The sequence below is a fragment of the Channa argus genome, chromosome 9 (assembly GCF_033026475.1).
Source record: "Channa argus isolate prfri chromosome 9, Channa argus male v1.0, whole genome shotgun sequence".
In the NCBI taxonomy this organism is placed as follows: domain Eukaryota; kingdom Metazoa; phylum Chordata; class Actinopteri; order Anabantiformes; family Channidae; genus Channa; species Channa argus.
In genome coordinates, this window is record NC_090205.1 from 15,265,410 (window position 1) to 15,292,506 (window position 27,097).

At 39.8% G+C, this 27,097-nt stretch overlaps 1 protein-coding gene across 2 annotated transcripts in view; it reads right to left on the reverse strand.

The window, feature by feature from the left end:
• The window catches only part of myo3b (myosin IIIB), a 58,615-nt gene that overhangs the window by 10,938 nt on the left and 20,580 nt on the right, over positions 1-27,097 (reverse strand). For both annotated transcript variants that reach the window (XM_067516307.1, XM_067516308.1), the window contains 20 exons: positions 26,732-26,815; positions 26,408-26,610; positions 26,232-26,330; positions 26,024-26,138; positions 25,807-25,933; positions 24,995-25,205; positions 24,057-24,204; positions 22,848-23,001; positions 22,551-22,639; positions 21,326-21,455; positions 14,847-14,926; positions 14,100-14,120; positions 12,919-12,996; positions 11,814-12,019; positions 9,691-9,802; positions 9,366-9,528; positions 8,815-8,895; positions 7,271-7,367; positions 5,763-5,817; positions 4,748-4,871 (listed from right to left, as the gene is read on the reverse strand). In XM_067516307.1, coding sequence (XP_067372408.1) covers positions 4,748-4,871; positions 5,763-5,817; positions 7,271-7,367; positions 8,815-8,895; positions 9,366-9,528; positions 9,691-9,802; positions 11,814-12,019; positions 12,919-12,996; positions 14,100-14,120; positions 14,847-14,926; positions 21,326-21,455; positions 22,551-22,639; positions 22,848-23,001; positions 24,057-24,204; positions 24,995-25,205; positions 25,807-25,933; positions 26,024-26,138; positions 26,232-26,330; positions 26,408-26,610; positions 26,732-26,815 — 2,377 coding nt within the window. The remainder of the gene's footprint in view (positions 1-4,747; positions 4,872-5,762; positions 5,818-7,270; positions 7,368-8,814; positions 8,896-9,365; positions 9,529-9,690; positions 9,803-11,813; positions 12,020-12,918; positions 12,997-14,099; positions 14,121-14,846; positions 14,927-21,325; positions 21,456-22,550; positions 22,640-22,847; positions 23,002-24,056; positions 24,205-24,994; positions 25,206-25,806; positions 25,934-26,023; positions 26,139-26,231; positions 26,331-26,407; positions 26,611-26,731; positions 26,816-27,097) is intronic.

Here is a 27,097-nt window from a genome sequence, read left to right on the forward strand (position 1 = left end):
TCTGCTGTTTGGGGTGGGGAGGAATAATGGTCGACTGGGAATAAAGAGGGAGTGGGTTCATACAATATTGATTTCTCCCTAGCAAATGAACGCCAAGCAGAGTTTACTCTTCTTGGTGAGAAACTAACATATTGTATGTTTGCTTCTTGAGATAAAAAGGGCTGAAATTCTTTTTGAGATAGGTACTTCTTTTATTATCAAAGAGTAGCAGATGACTCATATCACATCTCTATATACCACTTTGAAATCTCTTGAAAATCAGAGTTCTCTTCAGAAAGAACATAAAAGAACTGCTAAAAGGGATTTTTTAGTGGAATAAATTAGACATGTATCGATTTACTTTCCCAAACGCAATCACCTGACTTCTCCCAGACCACAGAGAAATGCTTGGGCTTTGTTTATTCAGATGGAGAGGGCTGAGGCACTAAAAGGCATGGATTATAAGGAAAAATCATCAGCAGGGGCCTTTGATGTCTAAATGAGGCATGTGCAACCCAGGCCCCTCTCCTTGCCTTACAACCACCTCTTCTATCACACACATGCACGGGTACATAAACCCAGACACATGCCTACAAATGTGCACACAAACACCAGAGACGTGTGCACAAACATGGACAAAAAATTTTTCAAGAGGATTTCCAGAACTTTTTAGGCACTCCTGATTTATTAGGCCTGTGGTCATTTTGGACATCATACTTAAACAACAACTCATGTGCTTTAAATTATTAAATAAACTGGTCAAGTCCCTTAGATAATGCTGAAAAAAAAGGGAAGCTCCTGCATCTGCTTTCACTAATGCAAGAAAAGGATGTTGTTACTTATAAGCAATTTTTCACACTGAAATCAATCATTTTGCCTGACAGCAGATTTGGAACTCTGACTCCTAGAGAAATGTTTGTGTGGAGGAAAAATCTCTTGAACTCTGTGGAAGTCAATCATTTGTCAGAGACATAATACATGTCATTTATTACTGTAACCTAGCGGAATGAGTAAAAAGTAAGAAGTAAGAAGAAATACATGAATGACAACTAGGCCAAAAATAGATGAAGTCAGTTAGAAAAAGCACAGTTTAATGAACAATTTAAAACTGTATTTGCCAACAACATTAACAAAGTAATGAAGTTTTGCGTTCGAAAAAACTTTGTCAAACCACTGTGCACGAAATGACTCAATCCACATGTGCGCAATTACAGAGAACTTTGAGTATCATTTCCCACCTTGATTTTGCGTCTGAGAAGATTATTCTGTTGGAATTGTGATGATGAGTAGTTTAGAAGTACATCCTGTTAACTACTCCCACTGACATTAAGAGGATTACGTAGGTAGCGTCAGACAGAGGCAACTCCTTCCGTTAAGTTGAGTCTTTCCTATCCCTTCCAAATCTCTGCTGCCGCTACGTCGAACCTGTAATTTGCCTAAAACTGAGGGCATCCGGTTGAGACGCTGCGATATGTGGAGACAGACAGATAAATCAAAAGGCTGAGAGACAGAGAGAGGGAGGGAGAGTATTTGTCTAGAGTACACGGAGAGGGTGGATCATTTGTCTGGCAGATGCAAAGTGATACAGTGATGCTGTAAGTGGTGGTGTGTTGTGAAGCAGCACCTGGTGGCTGCAAAACGTGTGGGAGGATTCTTCAGAGCTGAGGGACTGAGAGGAGAAGAAAGTTAGATGTACTGGTGAATGTGGGTTTGACCTCAGTGTGGGTAAAATATCTGCATCCACACTCCCAATAAGCTGACCCAGCAGCAGCTGTAAAGCGCAAAGAATGCTCAGGGCCACAAACAAAATCAATTCTTATTGACTGTACAGTCTTAGGCACTGAGGGGAAAGAATTATAACCAATAAGTCGACATTAACTTCAACTATTTTTTCTTTCTTCTCCTCATCTTATCCCTTCAAACGACCAGGTTAACTATCTTCCAAGGCACAGACGTAATTGGTCTCTGTGTTGTGGCTCCACTTTATCACTGTCTCTCTCCTGACATGTATGTTTACCACAACTATAATCTTCAAAAAGCCTGTTAACATAAGTAGCTCAGCTTTCATAAACCATAAAGTCAGCTCTGACTGATCCTCAGCACCATCCTGTTTACCACGCTGAGAAGCATAAGCAGCACTCTGATCATATCTGCTGCTTGCTAGCAAAGGCTTTCTTATGTTGTATTAATATTCAGGCTCGGGAGACAGGTGACGAGAGGTGACATAGTTTTGAGTGTGCAGCTTACACGAGTACACTGTGTATGTGTAACTTTCAAACTGACAAAACATTGGTAATCAAAGGTTGATGCTACAGACATGCGGCAGTGCCTGAAGTGCAAAGTGTCAAATGCTCTCTTCCCACCACAAAATGCAGCTTTGCGGGTATTTGGCTGAAGACTGAGAATAATCACGTAGCTTGGTGTCACATATACAGTGAAATGCACATCTCACCAGATCATCTAGTTTGCATACACAAAAAAAAAAACTGAGCTCACTCTTTGCAACACCAGGCTTTGTTATCGGTCAAAGAGGTTCTAGGTCATGCCCTAGTGTTTTGGCATTAATGGGAACAGAGTGTGGAGTGTGTGTGAGTCTGGAGGGGTGGGCTAATTCAATTTCCATGGCTAATTTTCTGTTTTTCTCCACTGGTGTCCTGAAACACTCCAGGTTGAGCTCCAGCCCAAGAGAACTGATGCGATCACCAGAGGCGACAGCAGGATGAGACACAGGAAGGAGCCTGGTCTCTAAACATCTGGCAGGGCAAGGCTTCTATGACTTGCTCAACCTCAGCATGAAAAAAAGGACCCTTAGATCTGGCGGGATCAAAGTGTGCCCTGGGTGCCTGAGCCACCATGGCCTCCCTCAACATATTCAAATAGGGTTTCCTGAAAGAAGTTGGAGCCACAAGCAGGCCTTGTAACATAAAGGCAGCAGAAAAAAAGGATGGTGATGAATACCTGAAAATCTGTGTGCTATCCACAAAAGAAAATCTTATAGTGAAGCTTTTGGTGGAAAAGAAGAGGACTTTTTTTCACGTAAGAAAATAAGTGAGCTTTCAGATATAAGTCAGTGTAGAAACCTTTCAGTTTGCCTAATAGGACAAATATGCCTGAGAGTGTTTGGCTTCCTGCAGTAAATAATGCCAACAAGTCTGAGCTAGAACTAGAAGTTTTAAGTAAGAATAGGTCACCAGTTCTTGACCTCAAGCTCAGGAACCTGCAAGATAAATAGAACAGGGTACAAAATCACAGCAAAAAAAAAAAAGTATTTTCCTAACTTAAGTCTTATGGTCTTGAAGGCAGTAAAAAAATGTCAGCACTGTGACAGTATTTCCACTTTTCAGTTTGTTTTAAGTATCTTAGTATAAAAAGTTTCTTCAACAGCACAATTCTTTCCTCTTTGTGGTGTCAAGATACTGACAGAGGTCTACTTGAATTTTTTTCTTTGATGTACACATCTAGATGACATTAGGCTGGGTAATTTCAGCGGTTTTAGCGGAATGGTCTCTCTCTCTCTCTCTCTCTCTCAAAATTTAGTTTGATTTCAAACTTTTTCTTCATTTTTTTTTTTTCCTGTCAAAACTTGATACTTTTACTTCTTTTGGCCATTGGAAAAATTGCATGTAACTCATACACATTAAGGCTACTAAAGGTTACTCCCTGGTGTGTACTACATATCATATTGCACAAGCCATATTTTTTTATTCAATGGAGCCATTTAATATTGAAATACTATGTATTCTAACACAATGCAAAGACATTTGACTGTACTGCAAACTATATCATATTCAATATCCTAGAAAATCAACTTAGAAAGGTGAATTTAAACAGTAAAGAAACAAAAAGAAAGAAGATGATGCAGCTGTTATTTTAAAACAGTGTTAGAAAATGACTGGATGCTCCAGTGATGCAGGACAAAACACACATTTGAGTAAAATGTACTAATGTTCACTGCAACATTTCCCTCCATATTGACACTGACATTATAAATTCATCAAGCACTGCCTCCCGTCAGCAGCAGTGATGCTTGAGAGTGGGGGTCACCTGTATGCAGCATTACCGAATTAACCGCTATCTAACCCAGACCTGCTGTGGCGTGCTGACACTAATCCCAGGCCCGCTGGAGAGCCCTGTCTGTGATACATTATCATGTCTAATCCCCATAATCTCTCAGCCGTGCTGTTAAATGATATTCCACCTCCGTCTCTTACCTCATACTCCTCCTAATAACATTAATGAAGGGCCGGGCCCCCATTAGCATGGCTAGCCTAGTGGTGGGCTGGGTGACGGCCGTAATCGGAAGCCCCCTGCACAGCCACCCATTCAGCCTTCCAAGCAGCACGAATTAATGTAATTCATCGCCTGAGGCAAAAAGCAAACCAAACATATGTTCAACAAATCAGGGTTTGTGTATTTTCTTGTCACCATTACTGTGCAGGTCTATTAGAGTCATTGATGAGATCCTTAGTGAAGAGCTCACCGTGCGGGAGAATGGAAGCTTTGAAGAGCTCAAGCCACTTTGAAAGCCCCCCCGCTTGCCATGAGACGTTTGTGATGAGCTGACCTGGGTTATTAAAATACCGCAGAAATGATCACCCATAATGCTACTCTCTTTTTGCTGTCAACAAAGAATGACAGCAGAGGATTGGCTGGGATGAAAGGTTGAAAGGGGTCCCGTATTAAAAATGGCACTTTATCCATTAAAGAAGGATTTCTGCTGTCTCTTTGTGTAATTACCTGCACCCGCTAGCTCTGTGCTCAGGCTTACCTTGTTTACACTGCATGTCTCGCAGTCTAGCTGTCTCCCTGCGAGGCTTCGTTACACTGTCTCCTGCTCTGCCTTTGTCTCTCTTGACGTCTTTTAGTTGTCTGTCTCGGCTGTCGCGGCCAACCTTGAAAAGAGGAGGCGTAAACACACCCAGAAGAGCAATGTCAATGAAAGCACTGGATAAATAGGCACAAGTTAAAGCAAGCCCTGTAATGTGTTTTTTTAAATTAGTCATGTAGATGCTGTATTCATTTATTTACAATTTGGCACTCATATAACGCAAACCCATTAATGTGCTTTGCAATGTTAATCAAATGCTAATGCAATTGCATATCCCCCCTTTACTACCCTGCCTCCTAGCAAACAGCACCACACTGACTTAATTGTGAGGGTAAAAAACAGTGCATACAGACTTCCTCTCATATTTAATTTTATCTTTGAATAAAAGACCTATAGGAAAGTATTAATCTGCTTAACATTTCTAAGTACATCCTCCGAAGGATTTTGCTTTTTTAATCTTACATATGCTCAGCAGAGTTACTGGCAAAAACTGTACATTTTCCTCATTTCATCCTTTCAACATCAAATGGTGAGCAGCAAAAATTGGATCAGACTTCAAAGACTGTGATGTGCTCCAAGTCACGGAGTGGCTCTTCTATTTCACATATTGAATCCGAGCAGGATATCAAAGTGCTACCAAAGAACCTCAGGTCTTTACTAAAAAAGGGGTCTAACATCTGTAGAAAGAGGAGCGCAAAGACAAATCACCTCAGGGAAGAGCGAGCATTTATTCTCAGCCGTGAATTTCCAGCCTTTTGATTCTCTTGTTCGCGTACCACCCTGTCTTCTCCGCTGAGATGGAGGTTGGAGCAAGAGAACTCTTTTGTCTCAAGGACTCAAAAAATTCTCAAAGAATAATCTGGGTTAAAGCTGCTTTACAGAGGAGCAGCATTTTACACACAGTACACAGCTAAAGTCAAGCACAAGACATGCTCATTGATATTCTGTTACTTACATTTCCTCTGTGTATGTTGTCTTTATGTGCCTCATTGCTCTTTGGGCTGTTAGATCTGTGAAAGTAAGATACCTTTTTAAGGGAAATGAACTAAAAGACAAGAAAAATTGTAAATATCTGGCCACTACACAGTAATGTAAGTTGGTTCTGACAAAAATACATTGTCAAACAGATTACAGAAATTAATGTTATCTCTATCTATTTAGTGTTTAAAAAAAGCTCTGGTTTATGATTATGCAATTTGCAAGGAGCAAGACGGAGATGTGTGTGTGTGTGTGTGTGTGTGTGTGTGCGAGTGCGATCACTTATTGTTGCATTATTTAAAAAAACAAACACCAAAGAGGCAACATCTGCGAACACAAAGCTGTGTGCCAGTCGCAGTCATGCTTGGAGTCTAGAAAAACAAAATCTGATCCAGTTTGGAGTTAGTGATGCAACTGGAGGCTCTGCTGTTTGGATGCAAACACAGAATTGATGCGTGGCAGAGAGGAGGGATATCAAAAGGGAAAAGAACAGCATGTAGGTGAGAACATAGATCTTACAGGAGGAAAATGGGCCAGATCGTGTCAAAATAAATCTATATGGATAGATTCCAACACTGATTAAACAGAATTGTTAAGTGAAGGTTTGAAGTTTTTCTCACCAAGGAATATGATCGTAAACATGGAGAGAAAAATCCCTGATGAGTCTCTGCCCAGTTCGAGTATACAAGCATAACATTTTCTGATGTGTAAATCTAATATTTTGGAGTTTAACTCTGCAGGGAAATGCACAGTGTTGACCAAAAGTCACCCAACATTTGAACAATATTTCTAAGACTTGTGAACTGGTTTAAGATTGGTAACGTCTAAACACAGGCATTGAAATTCTCAATGTAGTCATTTTTGAATGTTCTGTGTTAGAGTCACAGTATAATAAAACAATACCATGAAACCCAACGTCATTCAGGAATGTTTCACCCCTTATTTATATTTAAATTATGTACTTTTAATCTAACACATAACTGATAGATGTGAGTTGTGGTGCAGGGGAAAGCTTAACAAGGAGCTACATCTGCTATTGACACCACGTGCGCTGCTGTTTACTCGGTGGTGGTGTGCTCCTGCCTTGCACATACTTTCTTAATGACTGGCCTGCCCATATGCTGAATAAACACAAAGCCCACAGCTTTTACATCTGGAGACCAGTGCATTGCCCAACCCTATTTTGTGGTCAGACAAGTGTGCTATCTTAGTGGAAAGATATTTATTACGCTTAGAAAATCTGAAAAAGGTGTTGCGTAGGGAGGAGCTATCTCTTCTGATTGAAACAACAGTACATTACAAGGCAAAAGTAGTCTGCCAGGGCTAAAAATGAGTGACAGGTATATGAGACTCTTTGCACAAAAAGCTGCATCTAATGTTAATCGCAACTTTTAGTCACATCTAAAGAGTTTTATCTGTGCCACTATCAACTGCAGAAAATTCAGTGAGAACAGATCACGAAGGACAAGAGATATCAAGGCTCACCTTATATGCACTTCCATGGTGGTCTTTCCTCCAGCCTCAGGGTGACATCTGTGTCTCTGGGGTCCATGGTCCTGACGAACTCGATGGCCCCTATAAGCTGCACAGGATAGAAATATCAGTCATGCACTCACATTTCAAGAAAATCTTTTAAATTTAAAACCATCTGAAGAACCTGCATATAGGCATAGTAGGCTGAGGCAGCTATCAAGTGCAATGGTTGGAATTGTTTACGACAATTTATGAACGCTTTGTAATTAAAACACTGCATTTGGTTACAGAATGTGAAATGGTCTTAGTTTTCATGTAAGAAAGTGCAGCGTAAAGTTGACAAAATGCATGATTGTTGAGACAACTGAGCTCAGATGGATGTTGCACGGAGCCTGCTGACCCTTAACGGCTTTATGTTTTTCTTGTAAAATTATATGCACAGGAAAAGAAATCTCAAGTACATTGTTGAGCCATGGTTCTATTTTGCATGGTCTAATCTGATCGACGGTGAATATGTCCCCCAGGCCCTGCTGAGATCTGAGAAGCCACCAGGCTCATACATTTGAAAGGCATCTGTTTATTTTCAGAATGCAAATGCAGCCCACCTCAAAGGCTATAAGCTGCAGAGAACACACAATGTGAATGTGCTGGAGTGCTCTGCCGGGGGGCTGAGGCCCCACTTATGTCAGGTTCAGGTCCCCACCAAGCCCCCTCTACCCCCCTTTAAGCGGCCACACACAAACGTAGTGGAGTAAAGAGAAAGACAGCAGTGACAGAGAGGCTGTCCTCACACCAAAACCATGTTTACCCATTCTGTGGTGTTATTTGCAAGGGTTTTAATGGAGAACATTAACACAAGGTGTGCAGGCGACTGAGATGCTCCAAGTGCCAGATGAGGGCAGCCCAGGGAGCGCCAGGGGAAACTATGCCAAATCTCCTCCCTTTGCCCTCCTCTCTCCTGCCTCTTTTGGCACCCTCCCTTGTCCTCCAGTGTGAGGCTCCAAGAAAGGTGGGGGTGGGGATGGTGGGACCCGGGAAGGTTAATGTGCCCACTTTGATCTTCGTCAAGGCACACTGAGTAAGAATTAATTTACATTTCAGATGAAAAGGCTGACAGTATAAAAAGGCATCTTGTTTCTGGTATGTGAGAGCTGTGTAATAGGCCAGGAATTTGAGAGAGGAAGTCGTGAGGAAACAGAAGGGATAAGCCCCTCTCTTGCCTTTACTGGGAAAGAGATGAAAGGAAAAAAAAGGATCTCAGTATGCACTGTTCTTCTGAAACATGGGGACCAAATGCTGCCCAAACTTTCAAAAGCTTTTCTTTATGCATTATTAATTAATGATTACTTTTTTGTAGGCCACTCATTGAGATCAAAAAGGTGATTCAAAAAGATATAAGGTTTTCAGCCTTTTATTCCTTTTTCTTTTGAAAATATAAAAAGGTGAAAAAGGAAAAAGTGTCTCGAATTTCTACCAGACTACTCTACATGACAAATTCCAGAGGTCTGCACTTGAAGTCAGGAAGAACTTCAGAGAGAAATATACACATTCGTTACCTGACTGTATGCGGATAGCAGCCTCTTCCCGCTCCCTTTTGACTTGCTTGAGGTTCTGCCGAGCAACATGGCCCCTCCAGGCTAGAGAAAGATTGTGTGTGTGTGTGTGTGTGTGTGTGTGTGTGTGTGTGTGTGTGTGTGTGTTTGAGTGGTTGTGAGAAAGAGAGAGAGAAGAGAGGGAGAGATTGCTGACCTACCTCTGTGAAACAAAACAGACTCCACACACTACACAAGATCCCACTTCAAAACACTGCTAAACCAGGTGGCAGAGGGATGGATCCTTTTGAACTCTCTGAGGTCTTATTGTCTGCTCTGAAGCACTGCTCTTACCCCTCATAGGTCAAGCTGTGGTTATCAAACTCATCTCTTTTATGAAGAACTGCTGGTGCATAATAGACTGGAGTTCAATAAAAAACCAGCGGTCAAATTTGCACCTGTTTCATCATTACATTACCCAATAACGCATCGGGACTCATCCTTCATTTGCATATTTTGAATTTGGTTTGAAAAATGTCTTTTGTCTGTTTGCTGTTTTACTTATACCAGTGTACCTGACTGAATGACGACAGCCCCACGGTTTCTCCTCTCCTTCTCTTTCCGGTAACGTCGGGCACCTAGCCAGCCTTTAGTGTAAGCTTGCATCACCACCACTCGAGCTATCACCTCCCTCAGAAGCAGGTTTAGCTGCTCCACGTGGTAGTACCTCAAAAAAACCTGACAAGATGTTTAACACATGTTAGAATGTCCCAATATCTTCATTTAGGTATCTGTGGTGTCATGCACAGAGCTGTATATTGGTACATGCATAAATATGATTTATAAATGCAAAATAATTATTATTTCTTCCCTGATGATTTGGTATAATAATCAAATAACCTTTGTCGTCCCAACCACCCAGCCTTCCAACTTGGCTTTCCTGAGTATGGCAACAGCATTGTCTTTGCTTGTCTCTGGCATCTGGTGAGCACGAAATGCAAGGTAGTAATATCTACGAAGAGGCAAAGGAGGAAAAAATGAGTAATTAGATTTTATATGAGTATAGCACTCTAACAAGCTTATTTATTCACCTCTAAAGTTTATTCTTATACTGTTATGTTTTTTCGTAAAGAAATTTTCATTACACCTTTAGTGATTACTAAAATATGGTGACCCATAAAAGCCAAAACACCAATTACGGATTTAGTGTCTTGTCAGTAAGATTTTTTAATTTCTGAAGTATTAGTTTGACTAGTTTAGTTTGAAAAAGATTTTTCACCTTAATTTTAAAGAGTTGAAATTACAATAACATTAAAGGCAGCAAGTCGTACACGCTCTTTAAATATAGAGCTAGAGATCGTAGTCCTTTAGCTCAGCTTAGCTTAGCATAAAGACAGGAAACAGGGAAACCTAGTCTAGTCTGGCTCTGTCCAAAGAAAACACCTGTGTGTGAGTCTCCAAGAGGAGAAACTTTGTATCTTACCGCGTTATTTCATGTAGCTACTATAAGCATTATGAGAAGCATCACAGTTGGAAAATTGGCTTCTCAGTCTGAGAAGAAAAATGAGCCAGACTGAGCCTTCAACAGAGCCCCATTGTTGAAGCTCTTTTGAATGGATCATCATCTCATATTTCAGTGACCACAGAGGATGCCCATCAGCGCGAGCCTATCATTGTGCATCAGCTGCACTGCATGTTTTATCACTGACATTGTCTGGATCCGTCCACTGATCCACTTGTTGTAGTTTACAAAATACCAGCACAGGACAAAGTGGCTCTAACTGTTTGCTCAGGGACATCAAGGCTCCAAAAGTACTCGTTCATCTCTTGTGTTCTGGCGCTGGTCAAAAAGAAGAACAACAACAAGTCGAAAAACGTCTTTGAACTCCTCTCCTGCCTCAGTCTACAGCCTTTCATTCTAATTCCTGTTGATACCTGTTATTTCTTTGATGGTAAATACAAAGCACTGCTTGGCAACATCAGACGAGCCTTTGATATGAGAGCGCAAATTTAAATCAGTTTTCACTAAAGGTGCAGTTTAGCCGTTTGGGTTTGTTTGTAAGATTTCTGGCAGGCTCAGGAAGGATGATATGGATTCAGTGGCGGGGTTACAATGAAGTCTGAAGTGATAATACCCTATACATTCACACATACATTTCAGGGAAAACCCTAGGTCTGGTGACTGGTGGCATTTAATTATCAGTCAAACACGGAAAGAAAAACAAAAACATCTGGTGGTTTGAAGTTGAAGTTATTCAAAATTAAGCTCAATGTTTTACGTTTCCCTAAAGCAGAGAGAGTAAGAAGTCATCTCTATATTTTCTCTTTTCCTACAGGCCACAAGCCCAAGTTAATTAAATTTTATATCATCTTAAAGTCTACACTCGAATATGACTAGAATATTTTTCAAAGGAAAACTGATCAAACAAGTTTCCTTATATTTTCCCACAGATTTGTCCAACGCTGTGTACTTTTAACACAACTTTTTAAAATTGGGGTTGGACCAATAAACAGGATAGTGGAGCACTTATCAGTTATCGGATCCTGTCCCACATTTCTTAACACAAACACAACACCCTTACGTAAAGTCCCCCTAATGATGGAATCTTTTTTTAATTGTGTTTTAATGGATACCAATGGGACAAGGATGCTAGATCTGAGCTTTTCAGGTCACTGAGTTAAAGAACAAACTCCTTATGAATAGTAAGAAGAAAACCATTAAAATGCATCATCCCTTATAATAACAGTTCCTCCCTGTTTGAATTTTATCCACATTTTCCAGACTGAAATATCCACCCAGTTAAAAGAGCTGTAAGATTTAGTCTTGCACTATCACTAATGACTGCCAATTAGTCAGCCTCTTGCTCTGCTATACTTGTACTCCTATCTAATTAAAGAGCCCATGTTTTGTGTGATGCAGAGCGTGGATCATTTGTTCTGCATCATCCCTGGGGTTGTGCCTGCACTTGGCATGCATGTGCACTGCAGAGTAAAGGTGCTGCGTGTCTCAACACTGCTCTTACCTGTTGACAAACTCTTCGAACATGATGCGGTGGGAGTAGCCTTGTCTACGGATGTTCACAGTCTCCAAGATCCCTGTGTAGCGCAGCTGCACCATTACCCTCTCTGTGCAAAAGCGCAGTGCCTGCCTGTCATCATTGGGTTTAATGCAACGCACAAAGTGTGGCTGACCCACCACCATCTTAGACAGCAAGTCCATCAGGGAGTACTGCAGAAATACAACAAGGCAACAATAAACAGTAGGCAGACGAAAGGCAATGGGGTCCAAAGAGCAGTTATTACGTGAATTCCTATAGGAATTATCAGAGTCTGGTTATGTTGTATGTTCTGTTATGATGTATGCTTGCATTTTAAAGCAAATCTAACTTTTTTCAGAAACAGGTGACTGTTAACAGAGTACAAGCTGAATAGTAACTGACACTATTAACCAGTTACAGCCAACCTGGGCAGGTTTTTTGTTACAGCAGATGTGAATAACTGAATTACTAATGGAATTGTGGAGTTTTCTGGCTTAATTTTGAAAAACATTGTAAACCCTACATTTTATCACATGTTAACAGCTGGTTATTCACACATCTAGGGCAGCATTAGTATTATTTTAGTCAATTGACCAATGTAATCTCAAAATGTATATTTTCTGCTCTTATTGTCTGTTCTCTTTATCAGCTAAATGCTTCAATATGTTTACCAGTTAACCACCGGAAAAATAAATAAATAAATAAAAGCTCCTGAGTGGAGTTATACTGAGTCACATCAGTGTGGACAATATTTATGTCAACCACATGTTTGAGAATGAAAAAATATGTCACCCAGTGAAGTGGTTTGTCTGGCTGATGTGCTGTAATAGTTTTTAACTAACTGAATGTGTATAGAGAAAATTGAATGTCTCTATGGTGTTTGTGGACAATACTTGTAGTGTTACATTTTTAGGCTTAAATAACTAGCCATTTCTATTATTAGTCCTACACAACATTATTGCCACTGAGAACAATATTATGTCTTTATGTTCAAGAAAAATGTTACAGTTTCCCGAAGTCAACAAAAATAGTATTTGCACTGAATAGTTGTTCGTTGTGACTTTGTTGCCATAAATGGAAAAACACCTACACGGAAATAGGAGGCCACAGTCTGTCTCCTCATATTGGTGGTTTCCTCTGGGTGACGCATCATTTCCATGGTATCCACCTGAACACAGACATTCACAATGAGCACACTGCACTGACAAACAGACCAGACTCAGGCCAGCAGCACGAGTGATAATGCAGTAGATTTAATCGAGATGCTGTTTATTTGCAACCTGATGTCCTTGGTGGGCTCTGTTGTGAGAAAGGTATTATTACAGCAGGTCTCCTTCCTCTAAATGGGCCAGTAGGGAATACACAGCTGCACTAACTGTGCTGCCTGTATAACATAGACCCATAAACACTTAAAACTAACAATCTAGAGAATAATTCTGCACTGCTGTGGGGCATGGGAAAATTGCAGAGCATTCTGAGTAATGAGACTGGCCGTCACCAAGCAGACAGTCATCCTGACGACGGATTAACGAGGACACAATATAAGCTTTCTAATGGCCTTCGCAGTTCATGGCTTCATCAAAATTAATGATGCAATAGATATTTTATAGTAAGTCTACGTAAGAAAGTGCATATCTTAATACTTTATTTTATCCTTGCACAGCGAAAGAAAGGTATGTCAAATGCTCTCTGAGCTACATGAACAAAGGAAATGGAGGCTTTGACATTTTGCTATTCAGAAAGCAGATCATACAGAAATACAAATGTTATCTGGGATTCACTTCCATTCTTCTAACAACTGTCACACTACTTCAAGCTGGTTGGACTGTTAACTTCTTGTAAGTGTCACTTTCTGTCAACTTTTCTGAGCTCTGATTCAGAATTTACCGACATACATATTACATCAATCTCACTGAAGTGTTCTTAAGTCTTTTTCTGTTTAAGAACACAGTAACTGAGTATCTCCTTTGTGCTAATTCAACAGTCCAAGTCCAACAGTATTGCCACAGATATAATTTTGACCTGTGTTTGCGTCTAATGTAGTTTTCTAATATAAAGAGATAAATCCCAGAGACTTTGTTTACATTAAATATGCTTAGGACAAAGCCAGACAGGGAGTTGTGTCAATGGTGTGAAGCTGCCCAAGTTTAGTTAAAGTTAAAGTTAGGATGAAAATGTTCAGTTTATTTAAGTCAAGCACATGTTTTCTCAAACTGCAATTTGGATCTGGTATTTGATTTAGAAAAAGCATATTTAGATACAGAAACTTACCTTTAATAGGTATTTTGGAGACTTTGAGTACAGCACATCGGTGAATAACATGGAAATAAAGGAAGAAAGAAGTGGATAGACAAGTAAAAAGGCTGAAACTCACCTCACTGCAAATCATTATTTTAGATTTATTTTTCCTTTACACAGGCAAAGGACACAATAATTTTTTTCAGAGGAATTAAAAAATGTATTTCTTTGACCAAATGCTATCATTCATATAAAGTTAAATAAATGCAGTGAAATGAATTAATGCGTCTAGACGTGAAAAAGTTTGAGAGCCCAAGTGATGGTCTTAAGACGTATTGCAGTGTGACACTGTAACTGGGCACTCAAAGAAACAGAAAGTATAGACATGATTAATAGACATTAGAGCTAATGCAATAATTTTCATGTAGCAAGTAGTACGCTAGACCAACTATCTTGATACCCTAATGAAGTGGGTAGATGTACTGATTTTGGACAATCTAAAAAAAATATCCAACATTTTTCATTACTATACTGCCTATTAACAACAAAACAACAACAGTCTTAGTCAGTCTGAGAAAATACATTTATGTCAAATGCCAGATGGTGATGCTGCATCACCGCAAGCGAGACAGCAAACATAACAGGGTAGTCAATTAATGTGGCTACGCTTTACGGCGCAGGTTTTTACTGGGCTTCTTATGGTGCAATGCCTGTGAGCAACAAATAAAAAACAATATGCTCTCAGATGTGATAAGCTGTGCTACAGGAGCACATGCTTACCTTGGTACGTCCTGAACTGAGCTGTGGTGGCAGGGATCTGGATGCTGCGGTGACCCTGGCTCTGGACGTCGCCAGATTTCCTGTTGTAAGCCAAACCAAACCATAGGACACTCATGAAAAGAACCTGTCAGGGTTTATTGGAGATTAAACAAACTGAGCTGCTGTATAAAACAAAGAGATTAAATGATTATTGAGACTGAGCTATCATCAATCGCAATCACAGTGGCCTTATATTCTTTTTCAACACAGAAGATAAAAGAAAATCTAAGTGAACCACCACACTACTATATTAGCTGCAGTGTTTGTACTGCAGCACAGTCTTAAAGACAGTTCAGAAAGAGCTAAATCTGAGCTGAATCCCATGGACTCAGGGGTGCAGCTGCATGAACAGCAGTCCAACAGCCCCACACACAGCGGAAAGGATATGAACACAGCATATGCAAGACAGTCTGAACATTTCAAATTTTCTGCACAAGATGTCCAAATGTTTTCTCTGGCTATATCTTCAGAGGCTAAACTGTGATTAATAGCAGTGAAAGAAGCCTTTGAAGCAGGATTGGTGACATCAAAGTCCTAATCCATGGGTGGCAGGATTTTTATAATGAGTGGGAAGTATCTTAACACATTTCAAAGGGTTTACTCCATGAATAAACAATAGCTGCACAGATGTGCCACACACACCTTTAGAAAAATACGTCTGCAGACACAGGAGGCAGCATTACCCAAGCAACGAGGAAAACCTTTGTAAGTTTTTAAGATAAAGTGAAGTGACAGGCAAACAATTGTTCTAGATTTTCTACCGCACGCAGACGAACTTCTGAAATGCAAATATGCCGGCTTCTGCTATATAATTTCAATCCTCGCGTCAGTTGTTGAGGACGAGCCCTGACAACGAGCCAAAAACTTAAACATTGGATCAGAGCCTGGCTTTCTCAAAAGGTTCCAAAAAGTCTGTATTATAAGAATCAATCAAACACTGGAGAGATCAAAATCTATTTATGATGGATTAATTAACAACCACACCCCTTCTAACTTTACACAAAGGACTTCATATATGTGCCAAAAGTTTTGTAGCAAGCCATAGCAATGTGGTGTCTCATGGGATGTAAACTTACATGGACACACTCACATGCACACACTGGTGAGTTTAAACCACCCACAACATATGATGTTAGAGCACTTCAAAATGGTCTTTTAAGCTAGTAGTGATGCTGCTCTCAGCATTTAACAGGTATCTGCTAATTCTTCTATTTTCATTATTCATTGATCTTGCCATTAATACATTTTCTATTTGATAAACAAACTAAATTCTAGACACTGTCACATAAAAATATGAACTTTTCTATTTGTTGATAATGCGATTGGATACGTAACCTGAGGTTCAAAACTGGAATCTAAAAATAGAAGAAAGGGAAGTGTAAAATATGATAACATGGAAACGCAAGCTGTAAATTTCTCATTATAAACACGTTTGTGAGAGAGACTTGTGTTTAGGATCACAGGGACAGATATCACAACCTCAAATGGCCCTTTGGCGCAATCTATACAAAAACATACACAAAAAGAAAATCATGAGAACAGGAGCCGTTAAACTGTGCCGGGTATATTACCGGCACACAGGCAGGGAGGGCCCCGCTCCAATTAGCCCAGAGTAAAGCTGGATGGATTAATTGGAGTGGGTCTTGTGCAAATGAAGTGCGCTCTCTCCTCTCCCTATTAGTGCTGCTGGGCCAGATAATCTGAGCACATTTGTCATGATGAATTAGTGGCTGCGAGTGGAACGGGCTCGTAGAGTGTCACTGTGCTTTCACGCCTCTCACTTCCATGACACCATCAAGGGGAGATGAAGGAGCTACTCCGCAATGAGAGAAACTATGACAGTTCTACCTAAGCCTTGCAAATGGACACTTTCTTCAAGTATTCCTCGGTGGGTCGTATTAATTCTTTCTTCTTGAGTGTTTCATATCCCCCTCCTGACTAGATGATTAAAGCACGGGTTAATAGTCAGTATCCTCAAAGATTTTTGCCTCCTGAGACATGAAACCAAGGGAACACCTGTGATGTCCAGCCTGAAAGCAGACCTTCTAATTTAGACAGAGTAGGGAACTTGTCTAATGATGTGGATATTTATTATTCAAACACAGAGATGAGCGAGGAATAGGGAAGATTTGTAGTCCCACGATGGATCTGGTTAAAAAAAAAAAATAAGGACGTTGCTTTTAGTTACACCTGGCAGTAGCTTGTCACTGCTCTCAAACACAACAACAAAATTAGAGGAAAGTTTTAAAACAAAAGTTAATTAATTATAAGAAGAGAGCAGGTGAGGGGAGTATCTCCCATCAGGTCGTACAGTCCTGAGAAACAGCCGGTGGAGGAGCCTCCCACTGATCATTTCTGCTTCATGCATGTTGCTCTTGGCATGGACTTCCAGGACAAACACAGAGAGAGGCAGAGTGGTGTGTGGGGAGAGGGGCAGAGAAAGAAAAAGGCTTCCTTGGCATCTGTGCGTTCACTTTGAAAATTAAGCCCAGCAAGAATCCTGTAGGAAAAAAAAGCTCAAGCTGGCAGTTGTATTGGGGTTCTATTGACAAGAATAGTCAATGTGCTTGGGATTAAAAAGCAATCCCGCGTTCAATATGACACCTCCCTACATGCTTTTATGAGTGCCAGTGTGCGTCTTGTACTTCAGAGGCTGTGGATCGAGCTGTCGACACGGGGGACAATCAAAGTTGTAAGAGAGAGCAGCCTTTCCGAGCTGAGTGAGCAGAGGCTTGCTGTATATCTCAGCCGCTCTCCCGCTCTCTTTTTGAAAACATGTGATCTAGAAACTCAACTCAGCAACCAGGCAAATGAGATTAAAACAGCCATAACCCCACGCCACCCTCCCCACCCTCTATAACCACCGCCGTTTTTGCCTAGAGATGGCTCGGGGGGCTGTTGATTTAAATGCCATCCACTACTGTCAGAGCAGATCAATCATAAAAAGCATGGTGTAATTGGCTTTTAGTGACATAACACAGTGTTGCATTTATCAAAGGATGTTGAACCATGTGACTTAGGAGAGCTGGCTCCTTTCTATTGATGTGCAGGGCCATCAAAAATTCCACTGCTGACTCAAAACATTCTGCAATACTGGGATTAGGAAAGAAATTGAACAAAAGTATTACTTAGTGAGTGTCTCGGTACAGCGAGAATGTGGATGACTGTGGTATCTGTCCACTGAGATGAGAAAGGCTTCTTCTAGGAGAGAACAAAGAGCCAAATGTGTCATGTCGAAGCCTGTCATTTCTACACAGGAGAATCTCCTAACATAAAGGGAGACGGAGAAAGATGCTGGGGATAGGAGGAATACAACTGAGGCTGCATGTAAAGAAAATATGTAAATTGTTCATAATGGATGAACTTGACTTGAACTTAGCTCATAGGAGATTATTTTTCTAAGAACTTGTTTTATTAATTCCCACAGCTGCATTGATGAAATGCAAACAAAACTTCCCCAAAGAGAGAACATTAATGCCAGAACCTTGTAACAAGAATTGTGACAAGGTTCAAGGAAAAAATTAATGGAAAAAGTGAGCAGCATCAAACTGCCTTACAAAATAAGATAAAATATACTTTCTTATTTATCCCCACTTCTGACACGTATACAGTCAACCAGTTTCAGTGACCAATTAACAACTTTCAGTTTAATGGCTTCCAGAACGCTTTTCAGATCACTCATTAACTATCAAAAGGACGGTATAAAGAACCCTTTTATTAAGTTAATAATAAATTAAATTTACACTCACACTCTTCATCCTACTAAAATGTTTGGAAATATGTGTTGAAAGTAAACCATCTTCCCTTCCATACATACATACATACAACAATAAATCATACATATAGTACATCTGCATATGCAGATCTACATACAGTTTGCAACTGCTTATGTTTAATCTTTTTAATTGATCAGGTGACTTGCTCACAATCAATTTCCAATAATTGGATCTAGCACATACTGGTGATTTTTTTCTAAACAAAAATAAGTGTAAACTTTAATTTATTGTAAGAAATCACATCACTTAATTTTCATTGTGCTCTGACAAAGGCCCGGCAGTCTTGACATGCCGCGTGTGTGTGCAGATGTGCTGTGCTACAAGCAGCAGGCCAGGCTACCCTGTAGCCACACACACACACACACACACAGACACACACACACACAGACACACACACACACACACACACACTGTGTCTGCAGGCTGCCCAGGCCCTGGTAGGCCTAACTGAGCTCAGCCAATTCAAACACTGTGATCCCCCTGATCTGGGAAAGGCCCTGGCTCTGAGGAATTTGTCCATGCAAATACATCCCATTTCCTCTGACAAAACACCACCACATGTCCAAGCCTCAAGTACCCACATTCTGTAGGACTCGAGTGGCCTTACTATGTGCTGCCTGGGAGGTTTTTATTTTCTGAGGCCCTTCTCGTTTCTCACTGTTCTCTAAATATGAACTGCATTGATACTTAGACACTAAAATTCTCTAATCTTGCATAGAAAAAAGTTAATTCTAACCCATTATATAAATGTAGACTCCGCGCCTCTTTTAAATTAAATATAAAAGAACATTTGTTTTGGTTTAAAGGAATTAATTCTGTGTTATTGCATGTCTGGTATGTGTTCTAGCAGAAACACTGACATACATTGCCTGTGTGTGTGCAGTTTGGCATCCTAGATCCCTTGGTTTACTTCTATCACAATGTCAGACTAAATGTCTAGGAGGGTGTCCCCTAGTGGTGACACTGTAGCGGAAACCCAGAGTGTGAAACCACCCTGGTGTAAAACAGATTTCCATCAGATGCTTCAGATAATGGTAATTTCATAGATAACAGTGAATATATAATGTGAAGTAAAATGCAAATTAAATCCCCTCACAAATTTTGCCCTGAAGAATAGATTTATAATTTTCTTATGCTATACTGTATCTCACTTTAAACAGTACTCTATCTCTTCCAGAAGTGTTTCACTGGAGCAGACTGCATCATAGATTTAATCTAAGGAGATGATCTGCAGTTTCACAAGACTGCAATAAGAAAATTGGACCTCCAACTCAAAAAAATTAAAAATAAAATAAGAGAGCTGACTGCGAGCACAGACATACTACTCTAAAAGAATATGCAAAAAACTGTCAGCTTTTATGAACAAAAATGTTCACAATGCTCAACACAGAATATTTTCCTGTATTTCTCTCTTTAATCACCATATTAAGTGTAGTGGTCTTAATGGTAGGACAGACCAAAGTTAAGTTGAGCAACAGAAAAGGAGTTTTAGACCGAACTCACACTGCGTCAGCAGAAGTAAACATTACAACACATCTTAGTTTCTATTCAGTGCCATTGTGAAGTGTTCATTAAATTTGTTTTCATTGTGTACTCCTCTGAAGCTGTTAATTGCAAAAAGGAAGTGGCTGAAGGCTCCCTTGTGGACAACCTGCAATAGAAGTTTACAGACACATCACAGAGACTTCTGCAGGAGTCTCAGCTAGGGTGCCTTTTGTGAACTGAAGCTTTTAATGCCACAGGGAGTGAAAGAAGGCATTTACAGGTCCCTATAAAAGAAGTGAATCACATAATGTGGCTTAGCCCAAAAAAATAGGAAGTGGGAACCTGATAATTTAACATACCTATTAGCATTTTGGCTAAGTCAAGTGACCAGAAGGCCTCAGCAGCAGCTAATAACAAGCACATTACTACCTTCATTTAACCAACAGAAAAGAGGTGGGAAGAGTTGCTTTTGTGTTCTCTAAATACTGTTTCCTCATCCCCTGGGTATTTAGAAGCCTTATCATAAAAATATCCCGCTGCACCCACAATCTGTAGATAGCATTCAGCAATGGGAAACCAAGAGGGACAGCTTAGTGAAAATAAAAACAGAGCGCCGTGCAGAGAGCTGAGCCTCTCAAGAGATAATGGAGACTGCAGATTTATCCGAGCACGGCACACAGAAGCTTGAAATGAAGGGGGACCAAGAGATGCCTGGGAGGCGCATCTTTAAGAAACCCACTTACCTGAACGTTTATGGAAGCAGTAGACAGCAGCACAATTCAATGAGTAATACAGTCAGAACCTCTCATTGTTAACAATGGTTAGTCTCAAAGAAAAGTTTCTATTTCCATTTCTATTGTGGGAAAGCAGAAAAATAGTCATGCTAGTGTCAGTGGCTGAGACGCTCTACACTGATCATCCACAACATTAGAACCAGCACAGGCTCTCTGACCACTCTGCAGCGACACAGCCGTCCTTAAGCATCCTTATTTCCTGCTTCCAACACAGCAACTTCGAGACCTGACTGTTCACCTGCTGCCTAAATATCCCAACCCAGAGAGAAGCCATTGTAATGAGATAATCAATGTTATTCATATCACCTGTGAGTGATTTACATGTTGTGACTGATTGGTGTAAATTACTACAGGATATTTCCTATTGAGGCCTACGGAAGCACACCTGTTTTGGTTAAAGGGCTGGAAAACAGCTGCTGCAGAAGTTTGTTCTCTGATGTTCTCAGCACCAGAACAATGTCTGCTGGAAGAGTGTCTCTGTTTTTCTCCAAGAATCCGTTCACATTGTACAATACCTGTCGAAGAGGACACACGAAATGCACATCAACATTCTAGAATGTATGTAGAATTAAAAAAAAAAAATTTTGTGTAGCACTGGGAAATATGGACGAATACGGACGAAACATCATAACATTTTTCTCTTATTGATATCAGCTCATAGAAAATGTGGTCAAAATCACATCTAAAATTATACTAATATTCACTGCATAGGCCTTTTTCATAAAAGACAGTTTGACGTTTCACAGTAGGAAAAACACAGGTATGAAAAAAAAAAGGTAAATTCAGTTCCAGAGTCCCGAAACTGTTAGTGTTGCTTCATTTTCACACTCTCACAGCTTACTGTGAGCCCTGAATAACAAAGACCCATTGTTATTAGTGTTACTTGTGCCGTTCATAAATGAGAAGATATACCGATCAGACATAACATTATGACTACCTGTGCAATTTAATGCAATCCAGTACAGGGTTCTGCCATGAATTCCACTTTTACAAGGTGATAATGCTACTATGTGTTTATTTAAAATGAATGAGCCCAAAACATTAGAACCGCCTCTTCTAAAAATGCACTCTAGTACGACTAAGCTACCCAGTTTGACCTCAATCATAAACACATAGTAAAATGATCACCTTTCTGATGGTTTTAACCTAAAAACCTTAACTATAATTATAACCTATAAATAGAATTCATGCCAGGGCTGCTGGATGGGATTGCATTAAATTGCACAGGGGTCATAATGTTATGCCTGATCAGTGTAGAAACTTCACTTGACATGTTAAAATCAAAATGTTAAAATTGATGTAAAGTTTTAATCATAACTTAGCTAATAATAAATTATTAACACAATACAACAATATTGTTAACAAAACCGGATAAGTTATATAAATTACTCATCCGGTCTTACATTGAATATTTAATAGATAATTCAAATATAAATTTGTTCAGAAAAAGTATTACATTTAATGGGGCTCAAACCAGTAGATTTGATGAAAACATATGCTTTCACCTTAATATTGTTATCTAAATGTCTTGCAAACCTACGTACATTTACCTATGCAGTAACACATAATGAAATAACATTTTCCCCCAGATTCAAAGTATAATGTGATACCTTCCCTGCATAATGTTGAATTCCAAAACAGAGCTCTACACGCTTCGGTATCCAGAAATACTTGCAGCGTAAATTGTCCTCAAATTTATCTGTAAGCAAGAAAACAAAAGAGGTAAAACAATTAAAGATAGATGAGATTATTTATGCAGCGCTTACAGGAAAGTTTAAAACTATGTAAACCTTTAAGCCAAAGCATCACCCACAAAGACCTCTGATTTTCTATATAATTTATTCTCATGCTATTTGTTCATTTGATGCTGGATTATGTTGCAAGTGCCCACTAAACTACCCTCTTACCAACTAAGGTCTGGTCAGTGGCCTGAGGGAAGCGGCTCTCCTCATCCAGCAGGGACAGCAGACCCATGGGCTTCTGCAGGAACATGTCCAGGATGGGCCTGTTGTCCTCATACTCCACCAGGCTGGCATCCACTTCCTCGCTCTGGTACTCCATCTAATTAAAACCAGTGAATGTAGCACAGTCTAGTTAATGATTTCTCTAAATGACCCAATTAGACAATCTGGGCTAAATATGATTTGTGCATGTATGGGGAGAAAGAGTTTCAAATCAACAAATCCAAACAGCTGCAGCAGGCTGTGTGTGTCTATGGCTGAAGTTTACAGCATAATAGACCCTTTTACTGAATGCATAAAACAGAACAGCTCAGAACTAACAAATAGAGCCACTTGCTTGTTCATAATTTATTTCAATTTGCAAATAACCCAGAGTCATATCATATTATTGCATCTATTTAATTTCAGATCAAAAAGTTGTTTAAATATATATTTTACTAATAATGTGGAACCAACGGATCTAAAACGTCCTCATGTATAAGTCATTAACTCTGAATAATCTGTTTCTGTGTACAGCGAGACAGAAGACTTCCACACAAAATCCTTTTCCACTGAGCACTGGCCCTACATCAGGGGCAACTGGCAGAAACTTTTCCATGAGCCTAAGACCTTATTAGCATTGATAATAATGTGGAAAGAGGCAAATGTAGCTTCCAATAACAATTCTGGTTGTGGAGAGTGCATAATTGCTACGTATTATGCTGACTCTAATCCTGCCTCAAAATTATTTTGATTGGTATTGTGAGTTTGCATGCAATTGAATTTTATTTAAAATTAAGTTGCATTGTTTTTCCTTTTAGAAAGACTGTTGCAGAGTTAACACAGGCTAAAAGGCATTATGGCAAAATGGTTCTTGATTAATGTCTATTCATTTCCATCAAGGAAAATAAAGACTTCTCGCACTTCAGGGTAAACAACTTCATTAAATCAATTAAAAGACTAATTTGATGCTGCACAACAGTACAAACAATCCTTTACACACCACAGCCTGGCTACAAGCAAAATGTTTGTGTTGGGACCATCTGTCTTGGTGGATGATGAAAAAAAAAATTAAATTGATTTTCATAATAAGATGAGTAGTGCTATTACAATAGCATCTTAAGCATGACGTATTCACAAACTACAGTATTAATAACTTCTGTTTGTTAAACTCACCTGCTCAAGGGCAAATATGTGCTGGTTGAAGTAAAACTGGATTTGCTCGTTTGCGATGTTGATGCACAACTGTTCAAAAGAGTTCTTTTTGAAATTTTCGAATCCAAAGATGTCCAGGATTCCCACATTCATGCCACTCTCTGTGGCACTTCAAAGGAAAAAAAGGGGACAAACAAACTCAATTCTTCTACGTGACAGAACAAGCAAATCCCCAGCAGCCATATTAATTGATAAAACTTTAATGATAATCCAAGTTCAACCCAAATATGGAGTCTGGTCTGGACCGCATAGTCTGGTGAAAAATCATAAACATCATCTTTCAAAAAGTCAGAGTTTCTTAAATGTTTTTTTTTTATTTCAGTCTTTATTGATTTAACCTCAAGTCATTTTCAATATCTGCTCAAACAATATGCATTTCTATAACACAGCAGAGGAACTGAACACACCGTATTTTATATTCAGTGCTTGGAGCTGCTACTTTTCATGATCAGTCATTCCCCACTTTTCTTAGAGGTCACCTTTTGTCTGTGCTACCAGGTTATTAATGGCAATAAGGAAATGGCAAAGATGACTGGAATGCAGACAGGAACTCTGGCTTTTGTACATCTCTGAGACAACTCAACTGACAGTTGATGCTCATATTTATGAAGGAATTCTTTTGGATCAATGAACAGCCTCTTTGCAGTCTCTCTGAAGTCTTTTTAATCATCTGAACATTATTTTCTCTGCACGCAACTCAGTATCAAAAATTTATTTTTCCTGCCCTTTTGCTTGTCTTCTGCTTGGCAATTGATATTCTCCTCTGCATGTTTGCATCTACCTCTGCAGACATCCATAAAGGTCATCAGAGCTTTGCAGAAATTCTACTTGAGACAATCGAAGAAAAGAGAGTAATAATGGACGTCCACATAGATGCTCATCATCAGGAACACACTCACCAGATATTTATGTCAGGCTGCAGCAGGGAGTTGATGCGATTGACTATCCAGCTAAAGAGCCGTCCGTACAAAGCCTTGGACATGGCATCTCGGACGTCTGCAGCTTTGTCTACGGTGTTGGTGCGGATGATGGTCTCGCCTCTCGTGACTACACACTGAGAGGTCAGTGCCTCCTGGAGCTCCTCAGGGCCAATGCCGAGTAGAGTTGCAGCTGAGAAAACAGGAGAGAGTCAATGTATTTGAGAACTTAAATATATATATATATATATATATATATATATTTATTTTTTTTTTTGTCCTTTCGGCTTATCCCGTGAGTTCAGGGTCACCACAGCGAATCATTGTCCGCATTTTGATTTGGCACAGTTTTTACGCTGGATGCCCTTCCTGACGCAACCCTCCCCAATTTCTACCAGGCTTGGACTGGCACTGCACAGCTGGGGATGGGAAAGGGATATTGGGGGTTCAGTGTCTTGCCCAGAGACACTTTGACATATAGCCGGGACTGGGTATCGAACCATGGACCCTGACCCTGACTGACAAAACAGAGATGCCTATATACAATTAAAGAACAAAATGTGACACTACAGATCTACGGTGTGAACTAAACACTATATATGTATAGAGTAGGTTATAGCTACAGTGTTTTTTCTCTTCTCTCTCACCACAAAAGATATAACATATTCTTCCCTTTATAATATGCTTATAGACTTATAGACTAAAAATCACCCACCCAATAATCTGCACCATGTTTTTCTATCGCTAAGATACTAAATGCTGCTGACTATCACATATACTGTAATGAATCTCACCATTCTCTAAGGCCTCTGAGTTAGGTACTTCACTCTTATCGGTCTGGTGTTGGGATGTGATGGCAGCAAATTCTATATTTCCTGTGTTCAAAATGGCAGATAGAATGCTATAAACTGACTTGACTTCCTGTAAAAGAGAAGAAAGAAATATAGTTAACAGAGCACTGTACAGGTCAGCAGCCAAAAGTCTATGTGCAGTGTATGTTGCTGTGAATACCTCTTCAGTAAAGCCAATGTTTCTGAAGCATTCCTGAATTGCTTCAAACTGCTCCTTGTATAGTTTGCCGGAGACAATGTCTTGCATCACTTTGCAGTGCTGACTGTCAATGTACCTGCCAATGCACAATATGACGGTCAAAGCCAGTTTCCACAACGGAAAGTGAAAGATTTAACATCACACATCAAAGCCAATTGGCAGGTCTAACCTGGGAGGTGTCTTGTCTGGTAGTCTGTAAGTTTTCAGCTTGTCTTGATGGTAAAGCCCAGCATATATGTAATAAAATATGTGGAAGTTTTTCTCCCCCCTAAAAGAAACAAATAGAATAGTGAGAAATATGATGCTGCAACACATACAAGGCCAGCCCCATGAGTGACAACTTACATGGCTTGTTTGATGACCCTCGATTTCTCCAGGAGGTACTCTGATATCTTGGCCCCTATGACCGCTCCAGTTGGTGTAAACTTCATCTCGAGGTACTTCCCAAAGCGGCTGGAGTTTTCATTTATAGCCGTGCAGGCATTTCCAAAAGCCTCGACGAGGGGGTTCACCTGCAAAATCTTCTCACGCAGTGTCCGATTGTTTGCCTATGAACCAAAAAATAAATAAAAATCCTTTAAACTATGTAAAATGAAGTTTCATGTTTGAGCAATACTTAAAAATAGCATTAACAAATATAACAAAAAGAGAATAATAAGACTGCTATACCTTTCCCAAGAATGTGAGATGCTGAACAATCAAATGAGCACTCTCTGTTTTCCCAGCACCGCTCTCCCCGCTGATAATGATACACTAAAGCATAAGGAAAAACATGTACTCACTGAGACTTCAAGCAAGAAGTATTTACATTACACCGAATATACTATTTTTCCTTATTTAACCAGGTCAGCTTTTGGTATATTATTTTTTATAAGAGACCATCAAGTTGCTTGGCAGGCAGTGGCATTTTTTTGTGTCCTTTAAGGGCATTTGACCTCTACACGAAAAAGAGCTAGATGTGATCAAAAAAGCACACTTCTTTCATCATCATTTTTATTAGTTTTACAATCATGTGTTTGTATGGTCCCTCTTATC